Source organism: Saimiri boliviensis, chromosome 17 (genome assembly GCF_048565385.1).
Source record: "Saimiri boliviensis isolate mSaiBol1 chromosome 17, mSaiBol1.pri, whole genome shotgun sequence".
Lineage (NCBI taxonomy): Eukaryota > Metazoa > Chordata > Mammalia > Primates > Cebidae > Saimiri > Saimiri boliviensis.
In genome coordinates this window covers 36,692,788-36,718,330 of record NC_133465.1, presented here as the reverse complement: position 1 = coordinate 36,718,330, position 25,543 = coordinate 36,692,788, and the positions used below count along the sequence as shown (strand labels likewise).

The following is a 25,543-nucleotide window of genomic DNA, read 5'->3' as shown; positions in this document are numbered from 1 at the left end:
AACAAAAATAAAAGTGCTGTTTTTATAGACGAATAAAAGCTGCACAAAGTGAGTGTGAAGAAGACAAATCATCAAATTAGTTATTCTTCATTGCAGCTATGGAGAATTTTCTGCCCTTCCTCTTTCTCTTTAGAGGCTTTTTTTTTTTTTTTTTTTAGCTTGATTGAATGAAAAATGGAGAGTAAAGCAGCCTGAAATATGCCTATTGTAATGGCCACATCATAAGCTCATCCAGGGCTGGACAGTGATAATTATGTCATCTACAAGTGACTTTTTTTTTTCTAACATTTTCTGTAGTTGGCAAGGTGGTATAGCATAGTAGCCAACAACATGAACTTTATAACTATACTGCCAAATCTTAGCTGTCAATTATTAGGTTTGTGATTCTAAATTACTTAACTCTCCTGTGCATCAATGTCCTGTCTATAAAATGCAGATAAATAGGAGGATAATAATAGACATATCTATGGCAGCATGTGGATTAACTAAGTTGATGGATATAAAACGTTGAGAACAGTGCTGGCGCATAGTTAGCCATTACCTCCTGTAGGCACCGCAGCAGTCTGGTGTGACGTTGATACAGCTGTGTCACTAGAGACTCTCTTGATCATCTGAACAAAATTGACTAGTCTGGTAGGCAGGGTCAGTGTCCCTTTCTTTTCCAAATGCTTCTTTCTGAAAGTATTATCTTATTATAAAACAGTTACTTTCAGATACAAGGAAATAAAGTTTTTTGAGTCAAGGGCCTAGAAGGTGATTGGTTTGCCACATCTCTCCATCTGGCACCCTGCTGCCAGATTTAGCTTTCTAAAGCACTGTTTTCTCATATCATTTTCTGCTCAGAGGCCTTCAAGTCTTCTTCAGACTCAAGCTCCTTTGCCTATCATGCCTGCCATTTCTACCAGAGCCTGACTCCCTCGCCCTCCCCAACCTTTTTTTATTCATTATTCCCCTATAGCAAGTCTCTACTCCAATCAAAATTAGTCTAGTATTGTTTCTCAGTGTGCCACATTTCTTCTTGTCTCTATTCCTTTGTTCACATGGTTCTCTTTGTCTAACATCCTCTGTTCTTCATCCATTTATCTAAGTCATATCTGATGTTCTAAGTTGAGACAGAAAAGGAGAAGTTATCTTTTGTTCCTTTGTATATTTGTCATAACCATGGTTGCTAGATGCAGTGGCTGCTTAAATAAATGCTATTGATGAACAATCCTGTTGGCTTTACCTTCAAAGTGTATTTAGAATCTAACCATTTCACACCAGCTCTACCACTGTCACTCTTACTGAAGCTACAGTTAATTTTTGCCAGTCTCCTTTTTCTTCTCCCTGCTTCTACCCTTGCTGACCACCTACAGTCTATTCTCAATACAGCAGCAAAAATAACACTTTTAAACTTTAAGTCAGATCACATCAATTCTCTGCTCAAAACCCTCCAATCATGTCCCATCTCACCCTGAGTAATACCAAAGTCCTTGCAATGGCCTACAAATTCTCTTAGCCTCTGCCACTTCACTCCACCTCCATCCCTACATTCACTCTTGTTACCACTCTGTCCTCATATCTTATTATTCCCCTCTTCCATACCACTCCTACCTCTGCTACACTGGCTTCCTTGCTGTTTTCTGAAAGATGCAAAACACAACTTCATCTGAGGGCCTCCATGCAAACTGTTCCCTCTTCCTAGAAAGCTCCTCCTTAGGAAATCCTGACTCCATTCCCTCTGCAGGTCTCTGGTCAGTTATCTTCTCAATGAGACCTTTACCTCTCATCCCTGATTTACTATCTCCCCAAACTTAGAATGTAAATTCCAAGGAGCAAGAGGGCAAGTTTTTTGTCTATATTGTTTAGTGTTTACCCCCAATACTTGAAGCAGAACCTGACACATAATAAATACTTAATAAACCATTATTGAATGTATGAATGAAACACTGAGCCTTAAGAATATGCCAGCATTCCTAACCCTCCCAGCACTTCAAATGTATTTAGGCTCAAACTAAAGCAAATGTCCCATAACAGTTCTGAAAAAATTAAAATAGCCATAGTTTAATATTAGCCATGGCAATTGGAGCAGAAAGTTCTATTGCAGAGAAAAGAGATTTCTGCATCAAGTAAAGAAAAAGAAATGGTTTACAGCATATGAAGTGTGATATTAAATTATATTGGTGTCCTGGGGACTGTCTTTGACCCAGTACCAAGGTACATTTTTTTCCCTCCAAGTACATTCTGAGAGAACAAGTAGCTTTGGCTACCCTATCCTCTTCCTAAGGTGGAAGTTATAACTGTATGAGAGTTTTTTTGTTTTTGTTTTTTGTTTTTTTTTTTTCATTTAGAGGCAGAGTAAAACAATAGAAAGGCAGCGTTAATGTTGGAGTCAGGCAGATCTAGTTTCAGATTCTGGCACTGCTCTGTGTCCTTTAACAGGTCATATAACTTCTCTGAGTCTTGCTTATGTATGAAATGGTTTTCTTAATAATGTCTTTCTCTCAATATTGTTCTAAACATTAAGTAAGAAAAGACACGTGAAGCACCTGAGACATAACATGTGGTTCTTAAATGTCTTGTGAGCATTGCATTCAATAACACAGTGACGTATTTTGCTACTGAATTCTACCTTTTGACTTAAGTACTAGATAGATTGATATCCATGAGAAAACTTTGGCCCCTAGAGATTGGTCCATGGAGAAGCCTCAAACACTGCTACAGATCTCTCAGCAGCATCTGATGACACTGCCACACCTTTTCAGAACATGAGTCCTACCACCTACTTTAGTTTTGTCGTAGCCCACTCTTTGTATCTTTTGAGCCCATTCTTATTCTTCTATTTCCCATTTTCAACTCTCTTCTACTTCCTTTATTTCCAAAATATTATGCTAGGTATGTGAAGTCAAGAGATTCCATACTGAAGTCAACTCCATACTGAAATCAACAAAGGAAAAAGTAACATCAGGCAACTACCTCACTTAATAAAGAATAAAGAACTAAAGAATATATGTATATTGACTTTTTAGAATTATAACTTCCAGGGCAATGAAAATATTTTGTATAAACCACTGACCTATTTCTTGTGTATTTTTAAAATGACATTAATTTTGAAATCTTTAGGAAGCCAAAGCTGTAGTTGAAGAAACAAGAGCCCTGCGAAGTCGGATTCATCTTGCCGAAGCTGCACAGAGACAGGCACATGGAATGGAAATGGACTATGAAGAAGTGATCTGTCTGTTAGAGGCCGAGATTACAGAGCTAAAGGCTCGGCTTGCTGATTATTCTGACCAAAATAAAGTAAGCAAAGCAGTCATCTCTTCCAGTTACCATGGTTTCCTTGCCGTTGTCATGTATCCTGTTTTCATTTTCTTTTCATCTGCACTTCTAAACTAGGTCAGTGTTTGTCTTCTATTATTCAGTGATAGGATGCTGTGTCGTGATGGGGACAATGTAAAGGTCTTCAGCCTTCCTTTATCCAGATGGCTTTGGGATAGAAAAGCATGTGCCCCAAATTTATTTAGGTCATTGGTCAGCATTGTTCAGTTCAGGTATTAAATCCTGGAACTCTTTTTTTTTTTTTTTTTTTTTTTTTTTTGATATGGAGTTTTGCTCTTGTTGCCCACGCTGGAGTACAATGGTGTGATCTCAGCTCACCGCAACCTCTATCTCCTGGGCTCAAGTGATTCTCCTGCCTCAGCCTCTTAAGTAGCTGGGATTACCAGCATGTACCACCATGCCCAGCTAATTTTGTATTTTTAGTAGAAACAAGGATTCTCCATGTTGGTCAGACTGGTCTTGAACTCCTGACCTCAGGTGAGGAGGACCTCTGCCTGCCTTAGCCTCAAAGTGCTGGGATTACAGGCATGAGCCATTGTGCCTGGCAGGAACTCTTTAATTGATTACATTGGTTTTCTTCTTTTTGTTTCTGAACTTGCTGATTTGTTTTATGAGAATGGGAGGAGGGGTGTCTAGGGATGGGTTTGCTCTTTGATTAGAGCATTCAAGGAAGTGTAAAAGTGAAAGAATGTTTGCCTAAGGCCAATATAATTAGTGGGAAGAAACTGAGTTTGATTTTTTTTTCTAATATAAGGTGTACTAAATAGATGATTTTCCAATTTCAATAGCAAAATACTGAATGCTTTTCAGAAGTCAATGTGAACTTTTTTTTTTTTTTTTCTGAGATAGTTTTGCTTTTGTCAGTTAGGCTGGAGTACAGTCGGCGATCTTAGCTCACTGCAACCTCTGCCTCCCAGGTTCAACTGATTCTCCTGCCTCACCCTCCTAAGTAGCTGGGGTTACAGGGGCCCACCACCACCCCCAGCTAATTTTTTGTATTTTTATAGAGACGGGGGTTTTCACCATGTTGGCCAAGCTGGTCTCAACCTCCTGACCTCACATAATCCACCCACCTTGACCTCCCAAAATGCTAGGATTACAGGTGTGAGCCACTGCGCCTGGCATTGCAAACTTTTTTATGCAATTTTTTTTTACATAATATATACTATATTCAGTGAAGAGGTTTCAAAAACTGTAATAGTCATATATATTTATACTTCACTAAAGTAAGGTAGAAAATTGAGTAAATTGAAGTAAATATTCATAGAGTTGTTCCTTATAAACATAACTGGTATTTATATCTCTAATCCAATCAGTTTCTAAGAGAACGTAAAGCAAATCTGAATAATTTATGACTATTTGTTTAAACATTAAAATGATGAATACTTTAAATATACCGTGTGAAAATGAAACTAGTGTTAGAAATGCAAAATACTAAAGAAAATTTGTAATCTGTTAAAAGTCACTAAACTATTTCTCACATCTGTTCATTTAAACCAATTCCACAAGAAGGCTGAATTTCCCATCACCCTTCTATAACACCACAGGCCAAAAGTAAAACATTTCATTGACAAAGCAGCAATATTTAGGAATATTACATATTTGTTATTTTCTACCTAGTTTTTACATTCTGAAAATAGAGATATGTGATTATGTTATGCAAATTTTGCCTGAATATGAAAATATTTTGAGATTTATCAAAATGTCAAAAGTACTATTTATTATGGTTACTTTTGAAAAGTGTTCGATATTTTATTTTTAAATAATATAACTGTCATGAACATTCTCATGAATTTTTTTTTTTTTTTTTTTTGAGCTTGGGTTATTTGTAATCTCTCCTCTAGCTCTTAACTGAAAAACATTTTTGTCCTAAGTTGCCTGGTAATATAATTAATTCAGTTTTTCTTTTATCATAATGGGGATCTCATGCCATTTCTCGTAACAAGACCCTAAACCAGTAAGTAACCTGTCTTTGAAAGCAGTCTTTTTAAAAGAGCTATTAGATATGGTCATCATCTCAATGTTCAACATTTTCTAAACCCAATACCAGTAGAAAAAAAGAAGGAAACCTTTTTTTTTTAATCATGAGATTGCTTAAAGAGATATTGAACAAGATGTTAGAGAATTAAGTTTCAAGTGTTTATTTGTAGGATAACAAATTATTTTTATAACAATGCTTTTATTTTTCATTATTTTTATCTTTATGTATGTTATCTATTTATTTATTTACCTTTTGGAGTTTTTATTCACCTTCAACATAAGAAATAAAACACTCCTAGTACTTTGAAGACCTACAGTGTTTCTCTCTAATTTCATCTGCTACTCTTTCCCTCAGAGATAACCATTTTATTGGATTTATTGTTAACCATTTTCTCAAAAATTTTATTACTTATGTATATATTCCTTAACAATATGTTGTTTAGTTGTACCTGTTTATCAACTTTATATAAATAAAAATATACTCTATGTATCATTCTGATCTGCTTTTTGTTACTCAGCATTTTGTTTTTGCCTTTCATCTATTTCAAGTTTTCAGCTAGTTTGTGTCTTATTGTTTCTTTGTACTCTATTGTGCGGATATACTATAGTGTAATTATCCATTCTGCATTTGATGGACAGTCCAATTATTTCTGTTCTCTTCTGTTACAAATGGTGCTAAAACCATTTTAGTGAGTGTATCCTGCTCCACATGTATATTAGTTGCCTGCTAGAAGTAGAATTGCTAAGTTGAGTAATTGTTAAGTTTGGCTTTACTAGGTAATACCTATTTGTACTTGAAAGTGTTTGAACTAGTTTGTACTCCCACCAGCAATGAATAACAATTATTGTTTACCCCACATATTTGCTGACCCCTTGTTTATTTTACTTTTAATTTTTATCAGTCTGGGAGGTGTAATAAGTGTTATGTCATTACAGTTTAATTTGAATTTTCCTGGTTACTAATGGCTTTGAGACAGTGAGATGCCAGAACCAGCTGACACTAGCTCTTGAGAGCTGATTGCATGAATCACTTCTCACTCAGTGTACAGTGACATCAGATTGGTAGCTTCAAATCAGCCAAAATGGAATTATTTCTACCCACAAATGTCAGAAACCAAGGTTTCCTTCTCCCTGGTAGCCAGTTAAGCATATATTTATTTATTAAGCATTGTGTTTCTCTGTAAAATGCTTCTTCATATCTTTTGACCCTTTTCCCAGTGGATTAGTTATCTTTTTCATATAGATGTGTAGTGATTTTTCTGGTTACTAATCCTTTATTAAATGTTATGAAAGTCTTCTAAATTTCTGGCTTGCCTTTTCACTCTGTGATGAAATGGACAGGAGTTTTTAATTTTCATGTAGACTAACTTAAAAATCTTTACCCTCATGTGTCTTTTTAGAAGTTCTTCCATTTTCAAGGATATAAAGATACTATTTTATATTTGCCTCTAAAAGTTTTAAAGTTTTGATCCTTCTGTATTGGTTTTGTGGCACTGTATGAAGTGGGAATCCATTTCATTCTTTGTTTATTTAAAATGAATATCTTTTCACCATTTACTAAAAAGCCCCTTCTTTCCTAGTTGATCTACAAAATCATCTCTGTCATATATGAAGATTTCATACATGTGTGAATCTGTTTGAGGTTCTCTATTCTCTTTTGTTGGTCAATGTATATTCCTCTATGAATAACACATACTGTTGCTTATTGTATCTTTTACAGTAAGTCTTGGTATCTGATTATCCTGCCTAATTCTTTTTCTTCAGAAGTGTGTTGGCTACATGACCCTTTGATTTTTTTTATTATCTATTTTAGATTCAGCTTATCAATTCCATAAAAAGAAAAAAAATGTATTAGAATTTTCACTGAAAATTTATTAAATATGTAGACTAAATTGGGAAGAACTTACATATTTGTGATTTTCTTCATTTATGAACACCACTGAGACACAGAAAGGTTAATTTCAATGTGACAAGATGATCTAGTTTATATAATAATAACTTCAAAATTTGTTGATGTTTGCCTCATAGCTTACCTTGGAGTCTGTTTACAAATGTTCAAAGAAAACTTGAAAATAATTCAGCAATTGTTGGATGCTCCTGTTCTATATAATCCACTAGATCAGGGTCATTAAATTGTGGAGTTCAATTCTTCTTTGTTTATGTTAATTTCCTTGTCTGCTCAGCCATTATTTATTCATAGAAGTGTGCCAAAATCTCCCTTTTGGCTTCCTTTTTAATTGTATATACTTTGAATTAATGTTTTTAGATGCATATGAGCTTGGAATTATGTTATCATTCTTTTATGGTAATTTCATGCTCTTCAATCTCACAATCATCTCTACCCTTTAATGTCTATTTTTGATTGATAATAAATAGTAACACCATCTTTATTTTAGTTGGTATTTGTCTAAATACCATACATTTACTTTCAACTTTCCAATGTGTTTTAATTGTATCCATGGTAAATAACATGTAGCTGGATATTCCCCCCATCTTATTAATTTTTGACTTATAAATTGGAAAGACCTTCCTATTTAAACTGTTTTATTTGTTCATCCACTTGGCCTGATTTCTGCCCCTTATTTTGTACATTTTATTTTATTTTATTTATGTGCTCTAATAATTTTTCTATTGGTTCAGATTTCTCCTATGACACCTTGCCCCATTACATTCATTCCTCTCTATTTTCAAAGTTACGCATTCCTGTTTCTAATTTTTAATGATTATCCTAGAAATTTTAACATTCTGTTTTAACTTCAATTATAAAATTAATCAGTTCCTTTTCTCTTCTTCTAAATATTGTAAGCACTTTAGAACACAATCCCAATCATCACTCCTTATTTAATTTCCATTTTTGTCAGTATTTTAATTCTTTCTTTACTTTTATGACCACAGATTAGCCATTGATTATTTATTTTGTGTGGTTAGCATTTTCCTGATAGACTGCATGTTTACCATTTTCTGTTAAACATTCTTACATCTTAGACCTTCTCACTTTGTTTCTCTCTTCATGAGTACATATTTCAGAAATTCATGTAGTGAGGATCTGGTAATAATAAGCTCTCACCATTTTATTTGTTTGAAGAACAACTTTATTCAACTCTTGTTCTTGAAATATATTTTTGCTACATTTAAAATGTTAAATTGGCATTTAATTTCTTTCACTGTTTTTATTTCATGTTTGTGATGTCAGCTGTCAGTCTGTCATTTGTTTGCAATCTGTTTCCTTCTATATGATTTTAATATCTCTTTGGCTTCAATGTTCAGCAGTTTGACTATGATGAATCATGTGTTGACTTACTTTAATGTGTACTGTTTGGAATTCACTGAGCTTCCCGATTTGAAGAGCAATGTCTTCTGCCATTTCTGGAAATCACTAAGCTATTATCCTGAGCAATTTCTCTTTCATTCTTTGCATTTGCTCTTATGTAATTCAGATTGGATGTGTGCTGTAGCTTCTTCTGGCTGATTTCTCTTTACCTTTTCTTGCCATTTATATTTCAATTTTTGTCTTTCTGTTTCATTATAAGAAGTTTCTTCACCTCTGTTGTCAAGTTCATCCATTCTCTTTTCAATTGTATCTAACCGGATGTTAAATCTATAAATAAAGTTTCTATTAGTTAGGTTGCATTTTTATTTTTGAGATTTATTTTTTATGTTATCTGGATCTATTTCGATAGTTTCTTATGTTTTATACTTTCAATTCCCTCTTAATTTTAAAAACATATTAAACTTAATTGCTTTATATTCTGTATCTGCTCACTCAAATATCTGCTGTCTTTATAGATCTGATACTATACTTTGTTTCCTTCAGTTAGCTTTAATTCATAGAGCCTATTTTCTCAGATGTTCAGTGATTTTTGTTTGTGTCTGTGAGGTCATGTTCTGTCGATACATTATAGATGGGAATTCTTTGAGATCTGAGTTTTAAAAATAACTCTCCAGAGTTTTGAATTTGCTCCTGCTAGCCTGGGACCAATGTAAACTAAAATTTTAGCATATGGCTTTTCAGGCCACACAGATAATGTAAATTCTGGCCCCACACCTGTGTGAGTGGGGATTTTTGGTTAGGAATCATTCAGATAAACTTTTTTACTTAAGTCACCTGAGCCAACATCAAAATACTGTTTACCTCTTGTGAAGTTTACTTCTTAGTTCACCCATTAAGATTCTTTTGTTTTCCATTTGTGCCTGATGAAACCGCAAACTGTAGGGCACCAGGGATCGGCATATACCCTCCAAGCAAATTACACTTTAGTGCTCTCTTACCTCAGTGGGTTAATTTGGCTTTGCTGTTGCATGTCTCCATGGAATTCGTTTACTTCGTTGCTAGCTTTATCTTACATCGTGTGTGTGTGTTTCTGTGTGTGTGTGCCTGTGTGTGTGTGTGTCCAGAGTTTTTAGATGTGTTAAATTGGAAGAGGATTCTGTCAGCATCTGGTAAGACACATTGCAGGGAAAAAAAAAAAAAAAAAAAAAAACACCCATAAACTAATTTAAATGTATTTTACTGTAAGAATAAAGTAATATGCAACTTATCTCATAAAACTTGCAGTATCTCTGTGCAAATTAACTTTTAAATATACAGTTAGTTACATGCCCCCCAAAATCAGAAGATATTTATAGTAAGAGAAAAAAATAATTTGGCAATATTGAATATTAGTTCATAAAAACTGAAAATCAGGACCAGTAATGTAAAACTGGAAAAATGTCTAAATGCTCCCTTTGATATCTCTGTGCAGGAAAGTGTTCAGGATTTAAAAAAGAGAATTATGGTACTTGACTGCCAATTACGAAAATCAGAAATGGCTCGAGAAACTTTTGAGGCATCCACTAAAAAGCTTCTTCATTTTGTAGAGGTAAGATTTTCTGTTTTGTTATGTTCATCTTTAAAAAATATATAGGCAACTGGCATATACATAAATGTTACTGTATTTGGTATCTAGTGAAACATTCTCTAGTCTCAAAACAGCAATGCTGACTTACGGTCAGATTTAGAACTGCATAGATGATGAAAAGACTGGCTAACATTTTATAGATTGTTTAGAGAAATAATTGAGACAAGGTAATGTGATTCCAGATACAGACTATTTTAATGAATACTTTCCTAAAAATCCTGATAATGTATAAACATTATTTGTTACTTTATAAAAAATGTTTTTATATTTCTGAGTAAAATTGCATATTAGTTCAATTGTTGTTTTCCCCCTACATAATAGAAACATCAGTTTAATCCCTGGAAAGAGGAGGTTGTAAATAGTAATCAAGAAAAGACCCTTTTTAAAACTGTCAAACTTACATATCTCCTTCATCGTCTTGTTTGTTGCTAGGCTATTCAAGAAGTATTTTCTGATAATTGTACTTCTCTATCAAATTTAAGGTAAGAAAATTTAAGTGCTTTTTGTAGAATATGGGTAGTGATTGAATTCTTCACCTGGTCATTGTGACTAAAATACTAAAAATCTCTTAAATAATCCTAAGATGCTACATAATTCCCATTGGATGCCATTGTATGGAAATAGGTGCAAGGACATATTGGTTTGGATTGCATCTCTGTTAAAGAAATTTCTGGAGGCATTTAGTAATCATTGTAACCTTGTCCTCTAAAATTGAGGTAGGAACCACCTATCCTGTCTTTGTCAAAAATTTTTTAAAGATGAGATTAACTTGAAATTCTTTAATTGTCCTGTGTATGAATAAAAGTTTCTGGTCACAGGTTCGCTCCTAAAAACAACCTAGCAGATTAGTTTTTCTGGCAAACAGAATTTTGGAAAACATATTCATGCAATCATTTTCTTTCATTTTCGTCTTTCAGTAGATATAAATAAAATAAATATATTTGGAGAGTATACCTTGATTGTCTTATTCATAATATGTTTTGGATTTAAAGTTTCTTGCTAGAATCTGTAAACATACTAATCAAATTTATTTATTTCAAACCACAAATTTATGGTGATTTCGATACATGATGAAAGACATTTACAAAAGCAAGGTTCCTGTTTATGCTTTTCCGAAGTAATTTTTTTTAATCTCATAATAGCTACCACTAGTCCTAAATACATCTTCTACTTCTAACAGTATTCATTTGCAGAAACAGGAAGACTCAAATGAGGTTGGATGTATGGTGCATGCCTGCAATCCTAGTATTTTGGGAGGCTGAGGCAAGGGGATCACTTGAGCCCAGGAGTTTGAGACAAGCAACATAGTGGCAACATAGTGGGACCCCATCTCTGCCAAAAAAAAACTAGCTGTATGTGGTGGTGCATTCCTGTAGTCCCAGTAATACTTGAGAGGCTGAGCCTGAGGCAGGAGGATTGCTGGAGCCCAGGAGTTCTAGGAGATTGAGGCTGCAATGAGCTGTGATAATACCACTGCACCCTAGCCTGGACAACATAGTGATACCCTGTCTCAGGAAGTAAATAAATATTCTACTCTTTGCTGTGAAAACAGCAGCTTAATAAATGAAGATATTTTAGGTGTCCACATAGCATTTTTTAACATAAAAGAATATTTATAATACACTTCTAAGCTCATTTTAGTATAATGTTTTACTTCTTATGATGAAGGAATCTGGCATATCTTCTTACTATCCATGCTGCTTATGATATAAGATAACTCTGTGAGTTTCATGATTATTACTCTCAGTAAGGATCTAAAAATAATCAGTAACCTTATTTATTTATTTCTTGTATGAGTTAAATGTGTCACCCACCCTCAGCCTCGTAAGGTCTTATTTTTACCTTGACTGATAATTCAAAAGTTTTGTTTTAAAAATTAAGGTTAAAATGACCATTTAAAGGTCAGAGCCTGCCCTTGCCTTAAGCTGCTTCATGAAAAAAAAGGCAACTTTACATAGCTACATCAAGCAATGTTTCATGGTGTCTTAGTAAATTAAACACTAGTAAAATCTGGTGCAATCATTTCAATATAGCATATCTTCTACATGGAGATGGCCTTGGTCATTCAACACAGAATAAAGGCAATGTATTTGCATTTGAGAATTGATGCTTTTGCTTCTTTTTGTTAATTAATATCATTATGCTTAGGAACATGGACTATGAATAATGATAATTTTGTCATCAGTTTAAAATTGTTTCTCTTCAAGTGTGTTTTAGTGTAATGTTTTGAGGAAAACATCTAATTTTTAATTATGTCAGAATGCATTCAGTTTAAGTAACATTTGCATTTTTTAAAGTGTTATAAATGCTCTAGGCTGTTTTTAATTCGAGGCCAAAAATGGAATAGTTTAAGAAATAATTTCAGGAGCAAAAATATATATATATTAAATTTATATTTAATATTTCTAGAAGTAATAATGAATGTATGTTTAATAAATTCATGTTTTATGCTTAATTTGAATTTATCTAGAACTAAATAAAATTATATCATATTAGCAAAACACAAGCACTCACAAAATAATCCCAACAAATGATTTAGGAAACAAGTCATCCTTCTGTTACTTCTTTCTCATGCATGACGTCAACCTAATTTTAAAATATTTCTACTTATTATGTAGTAAATAACTGAAAACAGAAATATTGTTTTATGTGAATTACTTCAATTTTGGTTCTATGAAATAATGTCCTCAGAAATAGAAATATTTTTGTACAAATCTATAACTAATACAACTTCGGATTTAGTAAAGATAGATGTTGTTTATTGTATAGTAAGTTCAACTTTATTTTATTGCCTTCATAGTGAAAGAAGAGCTGTGTTAGCTTCTCAGACTTCTCTCACACTGCTGGGAAGGAATGGACATAACATCCCAGCAACGCTGGTGCTTGAATCTAAGGAACTTGTTAAATCTGTTCGTGCCTTACTTGATATGGATTGTAAGTTTTCTGCACTTTATTACTTTCTAAAAATAATTTCTTTAACAAAACAAAAGAAAAAATTGAAGTCAGACAGTTGAATTTAGTTATAGTGGCTTGCCTACAGCAAAATTGATACCTAATCAATAAAAATCTTAACGTACCAATCATAGGAGGAAAATAATTTCCTTTATGTAAAGTGCTTAGAATGACTTCCACCTGAAATAACTGATTAAGACATGCCTTTACATCTACTTCCATCCAGAGTTTCTTTGAATGGAAGTTTAAGTGTAAAAATCAATCCGCAGCAGCTCTGGAAACCTGGAAGACTGGAATCAGCATTGAGGAACTTGTTAATAAAATACTACAGATGGAATAAGATTAAACATACAGTCCAACTGAGCAAAAGACCCCAAAACACAAATGAAAGACAAAACTGAAGCAATGAGTTAAGTAGAACCATGGGAAAAAAACCCAGGGTCACAGACAGTGAAGACTAGGAACAGACTCGGGGGCAGTCAGTAGCATAATTAATTAAAGGGCTTGGAATAGCTGAACCAGTTCCCTAGTCTTCAGAGCTGCTGGCTCAGGCATTTCCTCCTATGCTGGGGCCAGTAGAATACCTCTCTAAAGGAACTACATGACCTGTCAATAGATACTTCTAGAGTCAGCACTGGACTAGAAAGAGAAGTAAGGCAATGCTCTGAGTAACTTCCATCATCCCAACAGACAAAGGTCCTTGGGGAAAAGTTAAATGACTGGACATGCTCCTTTTTCTCTCTTTGTATCTCTCAGATGCTTTTGCCTCTTTATGAATTTCAACTCCTTTTTTCTAACTACTTCTTACATAACCTTTATTTTCCTGCAGTGAAAATTATAACTGACCTAACTATACCTATAATTTATTTTTTAATGACATGCTAATGTACTATAGAGGAGAAATAAGAGGGAGGTGATTTGTAATAAAATTATATATATATTTCAATATGTAAATGCTTTAGTACAACTATACTAAGATATATAATGTAGTCATCAGATGTTTGCACCTAAACAGAGAATCACCACAAATGTTACAACCATGAATGTAAACTGATACAGGAACATTGTATTGTCATTTTAAATAACATGAGCAGATTGTCATCAGTAATGTCCAAATGATTGTCCAAAATGGTGACCAATGGTAAAGTTCTGAACAGAAGAAAGCAAAATCTTCCATCAATTTATATAGTAGGTACAAGCCTGGGAAATTTAATGTATATTAAAACTATGCAAAACTATTTGGGGTTTATCTAAAAACAGAATTGTGTTCCAGATTCAAGTAATTAAGAACATATTTTTTACCACCATGAATATCTAGTAGGACATTTAAAAATTATACAGGATACAGAACAATTCTTCGTTGCACAGACTGTTCAGTGCATTCTATGATGGGATCTTTAACATTCCTAATATCCTTCCACTAAGTGCCAAAAATATCCCCAAACACTGTGACAATAGATAATGCCTCACAAATTACCAAAAATGCCCCCTAGGAGTAATACCATTCTTAGTGGGAACCTCTGATGTTGAGCCTTACTTAAAATATGAACCAACAACCAAGAATCACATAATAATGGTGAGGGGTGAGAAGAACTATGTAACAAGGAGATTCTCAAGGGAAAAAATTATCTTTAATTGAATAAAGATAATATAATATTCTGAAGATAACTATGTTACATTCTTGAAATAAAATGAAGTGATTGTCCTTAAAGAGAGTCAATAACATATTGCATTCATAACACAAGATGTAGTTGCATGAAAGAAAGCTTTTTTTTTTTTTTTTTTTGTCTTTTCAAGACAGGGTCTCAGTTTATCCCCCAGGCTGGAGTGCAATGGCTCAATCTCAGTACACTGCAACTTCCTCCTCCCTTGCCCCCTCACTCTCAACCCCAGGTTTCTCAGCTTGTCAAGTAGCTGAGAGCACAGGTGTACACCACCATACCCGGCTATATTTTTGTTTTTAATAGAGACTGGGTCTCGCCATGTTGCCCAGGATGGTCTTGAACTCCTGGACTCAGGCAGTCCACCCACCTGGGCCTCCCAAAGTGTTGGGATTATAGCCATGAGCCACCACGCCTAGCCAGAAGAGAGCTTTTAAAAAGTATTTTACATTTCCTTTTTCACTAAATGAGGATATTACTCAAAAAAGTCGTTTGAATATTAAATAATATAATTAATATAAAGCACTTACCTATCACATTCCTAGCACAAAACACATACTCAGGAGTATGTTTTGAATTGTGGTTGAATACATAGCACTTCTTTATTAATAAGCTGTTCTGTTTACCATTGCTGCAGAACAAATCAGCCCAAAAGTTAACGGCTTAAACCAGCAATTTAGTATTGTCTCTCATGGTCCTGTTGGTTAAGTGGGCTCAGCTCTTGTTAGGGGATTCTCCTGTGGTTGCAGTCAGATGTCTGTCGGGGTTGTAATCATCTGGTGACTCTACTGGGCTGGACATATAAGATGGGAGCTCAGCTTTGGCTATCAACTGGAACACCTGCCTATATTTGTCCTCTATAGCATGGTGACCTCAAGGTAATTAAACTTCTTAGGTGGTAGCTCAAGGCTCCAGCATAGGTATTTCAGTGAACAATACAAAAGCTGTATCACCTTTTATGACCTAGCCTCAGGAGTCACACAGCCTCACTTTCACCATATTCTATTCATCAGTGCACATTTGAGGGCATGGGACTTAGACTCCACCCATGTATGGGAAAGTGGTGAGGTTCTTTTATAGAAGAGCATATATTCAGAAGTTGTTATTGTGGCCATCTTTGGAGAATAAAATATGATATACTGGTATATGTTAAATGCAAATTAATTTAGTTGGGATGGCTCAATAATCATTACAAGTATCCATTAATATATGGCATATTAGTAGATTAGTGTGTGACATTTTGGTTGTTTTTCTGTGTCTTCCCTAATGTCACCCTACCTTCTTGTCTTTCTGCTTGCTTCTAACATTCTACCATCCCTCTAGTTTGCCACTTTTAATCTTCCCTATGCTAGGGAATAGATGAAGAAAGAGTGAGAGAGAGAAAGATATAAAGTTCTGTGTTAGTTAAGTATCAAAATGATGTTTTCAGTACAGTTCTGGGTAACAGATGGCTCGGCTTGGTGTAGGGTAACATTCAAAGACCGTTTAGGGTAAGTTCTGATTTCACAATTGTTATGGAGGATTGGAAACTATGTATCTCATAGTGTCTACTCAGTTTTCACAATAAGTGTATACTTAAAAATTCATATAACCTAATACATTTGTAAAAATCAAATATGTATGTCAAAAACTCATAAGAACTAATTATGTGAAGAAATTCTGTGGGTTTTAGGAGGAATGAAAATAATCACTTCTGATGTGTTATGTGTAAGTTCAGAATTTTATATATCAGACATTTTTATGTTGAGGTGGCAACAGTGGAAGAAAACACCTGCATAGACATAGCCCAGTGGACATTGCATCATTAATTTTCATTACCTTGCTAACATTAACTTCAATATCTGTCAAACGTGATTTTTTAAAGAAAATATTTAAAATTCGGCAGAACTTCTTTGGAAGAAAAGTAAAAATTTCATCTGCACTTTTTTCGTCCAGTGATACACAGTAATTTACAGGCCAGTTACAAATTAATTATGCAGTCAGGTTTTTAAATTTTTATTTTAATTTTAATTGACAAATAATTGTATGTATGCATGGGGTACATGGTGATATTTTGATATACAATATATAATCGTCAGATAAGAGTAACTAGCATATCCATCATCTCGAACATTGATCATTTCTTTGGGTTAGATACATTCAGTATCCTCCTCCTAGCTATTTCAAACTATGTAGTACATTATTTTTAACTATACTCATCCTGTACTAGCATAGAACACTAGAACTCATTCCTCCTATCTAGCTGTAATTTTTTATCCTTTAACAAATCTCTCTATTTCTCTGCTCTCCCTGTCCTTCCAGTCTCTAGTACCCTCTGTTCTACTTTTTACTTCTATGAGATCAACTTTTTTATACATACACACACACACATTACCTTTTCCTTATCCATTCATCTGTTGCTGGACAGTAAGGTTGATTCCTTATCTTGGCTATTGTGAATAGTGCTGCAATAAACATGACAAGATGTCTCTTTGATATGCTGATTTTCTTTTCTTTGGATAAATGCCCAGTAGTAGGATTGCTGGCTCATATTGTAGTTCTATTTTTGTTTCTTGAGGAGCCTTTATGTCGTTCTTCATAGTGGCTCTACTAGTTTACATTCCCACCAGTGGTGTACAAGGGTTCCCTTTCTCTGCATCTTCTCCAGCATTTACTTTTTGTGTTTTTGATAGCAGTCATCCTAACTAGGGTGAGATGATAGCTCATTGTGCCTTTGATTTGCATTTCCCTGATGATTAGTGATAATGAACATTTTTCATCTATTTGCTGGCCATTTTTGTGTCTTCTTTTGGGAAATGTCTGTTAAGATCATTTGCCCATTTTTAAAATCAGATTGGTTGGTATTTTGATGTTGGTTTTCTGGTAGTAGTTTGAGATCCTTGTATATTCTGGATATTAATTCCCTGTCAGATGAGTAATTTGCAAATATTATCTCCAATTATGTAGATTATCTTTTCACTCTTGATTGTTACCTTTGCTGTGCAGAAGGTCTTTTGTTTGATATAATCTCATTTGTTTATTTTGCTTTTGTTGCCTGTGCTTTTGAGGTCTCATTCATAAAATCTTTTCCCAGACCATTGTTTTAAAGTGTTTCTCTTATTTTATCTGCTAGTAGTTTCATAGTTTCAGATATTACATTTAGGTCTTTGATTTATTTTGAGTTGATTTTTGTATAGGGTGAGACATGGTGATCTAGTTTCATTCATCTGCATATGAATAGTTTTTCCAGTACCATTTATTGAAGAGACTATCCTTTCCCCAGTGCTTTTGGCACCTTTGTCAAAAATCAGTTGGCTGTAAATATGTGGATTAATTTCTGGGTTGTCTATTCTGTTTCATTGATCCGTGTTTCTGTTTTTAGGCCAGTCCCATGCTGTTTTGGTTACTATAGCTCTGTAGTATATTTTTAAGTCTGGTAGTGTGATATCTCCAGCTTTGTTCTTTTTGCTCAGATTTGGTTTGGCTGTTCAGGGTCTCTTGTGGTTCCATCCAAATTTTAGATTTTTTTTTTTCTATTTCCATGTAAAATGTCATTGGTATTTTGATGGGGATTGCATTGAATGTGTAAATTGCATTAGGTACTATTGTCATTTTAACAGTATTGTTAATAATTATTCTGATCTGTGAGCATGGAATGTCCTTCCATTTGTTTACAATCTCTTTAGTTTCTCTCATGAGTGTTTTATAGTTTTCCTGATAGAGGTATTATCTCTTGCAAGAGTTTATGCTTTGCTGCTTCAAACTAGCAAATAGTTTCTATGTTGTTCTTTTATTTAGAAATGTAATTGCTAATGTTGGCACATTTTGCCAGTACTTTTTATAATTTATATGGCATAGCTTTTTAAGTTTAATAATTCAGGTTAAACTCATTTTTCTTTCTCTTTAAGCAGCAGCTTTTTCTGCATATATAATGGAAAATGGAGAATTACTACCATGAGGTAGAAAATTCAGCCACAACCCCTACCTAATTTTCTTTCTTTGTCTTGGCTATCTGGTTATTACAAGTTACAATTTGAAATTTTTACATGGGTAATTGCCTCTACTTTCTTCTTAATGTAAGTGTTCTTTAGGATGTTATACTGTGGCATTTTCTCAGAAAGCTGAAGGGTAAGATTTCTTGGATCTTACAGCTTAAAACCAGGCTCTAAGGCAGGCGTCCCCAAACTTTTTACACAGGGGGCCAGTTCACTGTCCCTCAGACCGTTGGAGGGCTGCCACATACTGTGCTCCTCTCACTGACCACCAATGAAAGAGGTGCCCCTTCCTGAAGTACAGTGGGGGACCAGATAAATGGCCTCAGGGGGCCGCATGCGGCCCGCAGGACGTAGTTTGGGGACACCTGCTCTAAAGAATATCTAGAAACAGTTACTATTATTGTTGTTGTTGTTGTTATTTTCTGAGATGGCATCTCATTCTGTCACCCAGGCTGGAGTGCAGTGGTGCAATCCTGGCTCACCGCAAACTCTGCTCCCAGGGTCACCAAGTAATTCTTCTGCCTTAGCCTCCTGAGTAGCTGGGATTACAGGCACCCACCACCATGCCCGGCTAATTTTTGTATTTTTAGTAGAGATAGGGTTTCACTATACTGGCCAGGCTGGTCTCAAACTCCTGACCTCAAGTGATCCGCTTGCCTCAGCCTCCCAAAATGGTGAGATTACAGGCCTGAGCCACCACACCCAGGCCAGGAGACAATTTTAAACCTTTCCTGGATTGCAAACTCCATTGGAATCTGATGAAAATCCTCTTCCCACACATTTTGCATCTATTTTCAGAATATTTATGAACCCCTACCTAAGACTCTCCCATGTACGGTCACAGGGAACATGAATGCTTTCCACAGCATTGCATACATGAACATCCCAGCCTCATCAGAATACCTCTAACCATGGAGAAGTATGTAAATCATAGCGGCAGCCCAGAAGGAAGCAGCAGTTTGAATACATGTAAACAATGCTCCACAGAATCTCTGATGTTCCTTAGAGATGCTCCACAGAGCACCCCAATTGTTCATCCAACTTCATTGGACAAATTACTTAACGTCTAGGTATGTTTTTGCATATAAAAAGTAGATCTCATAATATCAAAGTGGCAGGATTGAAAGATTAAATGAAGTACATATGAAGTTCCCAGAAGAGCCCCTGCTAGGATAAGATGTTCCCTATATGGATGTTATTGTTGTTGCTACTGTTGCCATTGCCGTGACTACTGCTGGTGCCACATTATTGTTATTTAAAGTAATTAATTTAAATTTACTTTCTCCCTATGGTAGGTATTAAATTATTGTTACCTAAAGCTTCCTTCAACTTGGATACATTTGAAAATATGGTAGATGAGAGCTTTTCATAATATGTAACATTTAGTCTTATTATTGATGTTGAGTTAGACTGTAATTGTCACAGGAAACTGTGGCTAAATGTTTGAATCAGCATCTTATCTTTCAGTTGTTTATTGCTAACTGTGAGGAAACTTCAGTCTGTTCTGTCATTATTTACAGTCAAACAGTCTGTAGACGGAATAGACATCTTTAATCAGTATTGGAATTCCTGGAGATGCTTCCACTGATCTCCCTATATTTACATGTTCTATATCATTATAATGCCTTTGTCTAATTTTTATTTGAAATAACTACATGTTCAAAACTGTGATCTCTGGTTAACTGACATATAGATTGACAAAATAATTATGTAACAAAAGCATAAAGAGGCATTTCTATCTTTAAAAATGCATAATAAAAAAATCTGGCCAGATATCCTATAGGAGGTCTTTAATAAAAAGAGAATGTATTGACTTCTTGGCAAATTGGCAGCATAAGCACAGGCCTCTAACTGCCTTCCTCCAGGCCTCATGGAAATGATAACTATAATACAGAAATAGGACAAAAATCTTCAAAAGCACCAGCAGTTACAGGAGAATCCTAAAAACTTTTCAATATAGGAGAGGTAGGACCACATGGAAGGAAAGCAGGAAGGGCCAACCTGTTACTCCCACTGCTAAACAATAGTAGTGATTATGGGAATAACTGGCTGTCAGGAACCCTGGCAGGAGGTCACTCTTAATTGTTCTGATTTGAAGGAATAATGAATAAAGTCAAAGACAGGCTGGGGATAGAGGGCAGACAGTCTCTTTTCACTCTTTTTTATCTTAGTCAGTGGCATTTGTTGAAATATCTTAGGTTCACACATAATATTTGTCAAGCAGAAGGACAACTAGGGCTTGATCATTTAGGAAGCATAGACACACTTTAGATCTGACAGACACAGAGGCATACAGGAAGCTTTAAATGTAAGAGAGGCTGGCACGACAGCTTCAGCACCAAAAGCCACATCACTCTGCACAGGCACCTTTTGCTCTAAGTTGCTTTTCACCCCACTCAGACTGCTGAGTCATCCTTAAACTCACAATGTAAGGGTTCATTTCACTCAGAGGTTTGAGAGGGTAATTCCAACAACAATTTGGTTAAATGTTAGGGCAATCAAAGGGTCCATATATTCTTTAAAAGGTTGAAAACCAGTTCCGAATAGACAGCTCTCTAAATTCAAGCTTTTATGAGTAAAAACATATAACATACTTAATGTGTATACATATACATACACAGACATCTCATTCAGGCTATTCAAGCTCTTATAAACATATACATACATATACATATAGATGTATGATTATGGAAAGGTCCACAGTATTAAAGCCAGGAAATATAGCTGCCAAGATTCATAATGGACTTCAGGGTCAAGATGGAAGACTGATCTCATGCTAAAACCTTCACCTTTCTTCTCTTACATGTAGAAATGACATTTTAAATTGTGTGTGTGTGTGTGTGTGTGCGTGTGTGTGTGTGTGTGTGTGTATGTTTGTAAAGATTAAAAACAAGAAAGGAATATCACCCTGCATCAGAAATAATATGAAACTATCATGATAAGTAGGGTTTTCAGCTTCAGAGATTTCACAGAATTGAGATGAGCATTTGGAGCTAAGGTTTCTACACCCATGAGGCCCTAAATGATGCGTAAGCAAAGGAAGCAAGGGGCAGGAATCCTTCTGTAGAGAATATACTTTGTTTCCTTAAATTGCTCGTATATTAGGCTTTTAAAAAAAAAAAAATCCCTCCAGTTTAGGAGCCATCTGGGCCTGCCACTAATTAAAGTTGAAAGTAAACATTTCATCCACTACAGGTGGGGAATATAAATTGGCATAACATCCTTGGGAATCAGTTTTGCAGTATATATCAAAAGCTCTTTAAATGTCCATTGGGAAGGTTTTTCTGAATGTTAAAATGTTTTTGATGGTCATATATTCTCAATAATCCCACTTATTACTATTTTTGCAAAAAAAAGATATGAATAAGTATATACTTATATTTTTATTACTGCATTTCTTATACAGATTGAACATCCCAAATCTGAAATCCCAAATTTGAAATGCCCTAAATTCCAAACCTTTTGAGTGCTGACATGGCCCCAGAAGTGGACAGTTTCACACTTGACCTCATATGATGGGTTGTAGTCAAAACACAGGAGCATAAAACAGTTTATGCAGTGTCCTTAAGAGAAAGAAAGAAGAAAAAAAAACCACCCTCCCAGCCCACTTCAGCTTTGATATATTTTTGTCTGAGCAAGCATGATGGTGATGCCAGACAACAACAGATTGTCCACATGAGTGGCCAGGATAGTAACACCTTTGCTTTCTGATGGTTCAATGTTCACAAATTTGGGTCATGAATAAGATTATTATAAATATTCTATAAAATTACCTTCAAGCTGTTCATAAAGTGCTTATGAAACAAAGAATTTTATGTTTTAGTCTTGGGTCCCATTCCTAAGATACCTCTTTATGTATATGTAAATATTTCAAAATCCTAAATACTTCTGGTCCAAGCATTTCAAATAAAGGTACTCAACCTGTAATATCAAATATTATTCTAATGGAAGTAACTCAGGAATGGAAAACTAAACATCGTTATCTTTTTACTTATAAGTAGGAGCTAAGATATAAGCATGCAAAGACCTAAGAATGATACAATGGACCCTGGGGACTTAGAGAGAAGGGTGGGAGGGGGTTAAGGGATGAAAGACTACACATTGGGTGCAGTGTACACTGCTTGAGTGATGGCTGCACCAAAATCTCAGAAATCACACCTAACGAACTTATTCATGTAAGCAAACACAACCTGTTTCCAAAAAACTACAGAAATAATAACAATAAATAATGAAATTAAATACGTAACATTTTGAAAATATTTTTATGAACAGTAAAAAAGAAAGTCCTAATTTCTCTCAGTAAAGAAAGATTGTGATTTTGTATGTTATTAACAACAGTGTAATTTCGTATGTTTTATTTCTCTGAAAAAGTTTAACATATTATTTTAGGCAACAAAGGAAATGTGTGTTCAACTTTTATAGGTTCGCTGAATAACTATGTCATTTTTACACAATCAGTTGAAAATAAGGCTGTGAAGCAAGGACCCTCTGATTGCATATATTTGTCTGTGCAAGCCTCTTGCATCACTTCAGGTGTTGCTATCTGAAATCAGCAATGTGTTAACTTTTAAGAAGAATGTGAGTAGTAGCTGCCTTTTTTTCTTTACATCTGAAGCTAATTAAAAGTTACTTAAGCAGGCTGGGCGCGGTGGCTCACGCCTGTAATCTCAGCACTTTGGGAGGCTGAGGCAGGTGGATCACAAGGTCAAGACATCGGGACCATCCTGGCCAACATGGTGAAACCCCGTCTCTACTAAAAAAAATACAAAAGTTAGCTGGACGTGGTGGCACGTACCTGTAGTCCCAGCTATTCGGGAGGTTGAGGCAGGAGAATTGCTTGAACCCGGGAGGTGGAGGTTGCAGTGAGCTGAGATCACACCACTGCACTCCAGCCTGGTGCGACAGAGCAAGACTCTGTCTCAAAAAAAAAAAAAGTTACTTAAGCAGATTAGAAAAGGTTTTATAGGGGAAAAGTAGTGCTGTAACATTTTAAAGGCCTTGATGGGGTTTGTCTTTTAAATCCTAAAACTCAGACTTGATATGGCTGCTTCTCATTCTGCTTATTCTGGACCTCAGTCATCATTCTTTTCCTCATTTCTCCCAGAGGATATATTTATTAACAAGCATGAATTTATCAAACAAACCATGTTTCTTTTTTTTTGAGACAGGGTCTCGCTCTGTCACCCAGTCTGGAGTACAGTGTCACAATCTCAGCTCACTGCAAGCTCTGCCTCCTGGGTTCAAACGATTCTTGTGTCTCAGCCTCCCAAGTAGCTGGAATTACAAGCATGTGCCACCATGCCTAGCTAATTTTTGTATTTTTAGTAGAGATGGGGTTTTGCCATGTTGGCCAGGCTGGTCTTGAACTCCTTGCTACAAATGATCTGCCCCCCTTGGCCTCCCAAAGTGCTGGGATTATAGGCATGAGCCACCACACATGGCCAAAACTGTGTTTCTTTAATGAAAGGCAGCTATACTATTAATACTTAGAATGGACATTATGGTCTTTTCCTCTATACAAAGTCATTATGGTATTTCTGTATCCTTCTTCTCCTAGAATTGAGATGATGTTTCAAGCATTAGAGCAGGCGTCCCCAAACTTTTTACACAGGGGGCCAGTTCACTGTCTCTCAGACTGTTGGAGGGCCACCACATACTGTGCTCCTCCCACTGACCACCAGTGAAAGAGGTGCCCCTTCCTGAAGTGCAGCAGGGGGCCAGATAAATGGCCTCAGGCAGCCCGTGGGCCGTAGTTTGGGGACGCCTGCATTAGAGAATAGTTTATTATGTGATTCTGTGTCATTTGAGAGATAATTTTACCCATTTTTGTAAGACAGACCTGCTTTCTGATGTCCTGATTATTCAAAGCCAGATAATAATCACAACAAATATTTGTGGCATTTACCATTCAAGGAAATGGCAAACTCACATATTGTCCTATGTTGTTTCAAACTCAAAGTAGGTCACTGCTGTAAGCTTCCATTAAGAAAATCAAACACCGCATTTTCTCACTCATAGGTGGGTGTTGAACAATGAGAACACATGGACACAGGGAGGGAAGCATCACACACTGGGGTCTGTAGGGGGGAATAGGGGAGGGACAGCGCGGGGTAGGGATTTGGGGAGAGATAGCATGGGGAGAAATGCCAGATATAGGTGATGGGGAGGAAGGCAGCAAATCACACTGCCGTGTGTGTACCTATGCAACAGTCTTGCATGTTCTTCACATGTACCCCCAAACCTAAAATGCAATAAAAAAAGAAAAGAAAAAAGAAAATATATCAAATTGAATCTTGGGTGATTGAACTTTGTTTTAAGTGGGCAAATTATTGCCAGCTTCAAGAGAAATAACTCTTTTCCTAGTACAATTTTATTTCCAGAAAAAAAGTTAAAGATAAAAATGTCACTTAAGAAAAGGTAATTATTCACATTCATTATTTCATTTCTTCCAGAACTATTTTTTGAGTGTCTACAATGGGCCAGACCCATTGGATAACAACACAAATAAGGCCCTGGCTTTCAAGCTGCTTAGGTAAATTGTAGTGGGCAGAGATGGACAAGCAAGTTAACAAATAAGTAAAAAACATAGTTGTAGACAGTGATGAGTGTTATGCAGATAGTAAAACCAGATGATGTGTTAGGGAAGATAAGTAAGTGGGGATGCTACATTAGATTAATTGACAAATAAGTCCTCTTTGAAGAAGTGACTTCGGAGCTCAGACTCAGCCAAGAACAAAAACTATGGGAAAGACTTTTCAGA

General features: G+C 35.4%; 1 protein-coding gene across 7 annotated transcripts in view; it reads left to right on the top strand.

The window, feature by feature from the left end:
• Positions 1-25,543, top strand: part of STXBP4 (syntaxin binding protein 4) — a 247,610-nt gene that overhangs the window by 94,854 nt on the left and 127,213 nt on the right. For 6 of the 7 annotated variants that reach the window (XM_074388558.1, XM_074388554.1, XM_074388557.1 and 3 more), the window contains 4 exons: positions 3,103-3,279; positions 10,041-10,157; positions 10,629-10,678; positions 12,997-13,130. In XM_074388558.1, coding sequence (XP_074244659.1) covers positions 3,103-3,279; positions 10,041-10,157; positions 10,629-10,678; positions 12,997-13,130 — 478 coding nt within the window. Of the gene's footprint in view, positions 1-3,102; positions 3,280-10,040; positions 10,158-10,628; positions 10,679-12,996; positions 13,131-25,543 lie in introns of those variants that run through there. The other variant, XM_074388559.1, reaches the window with a different exon arrangement.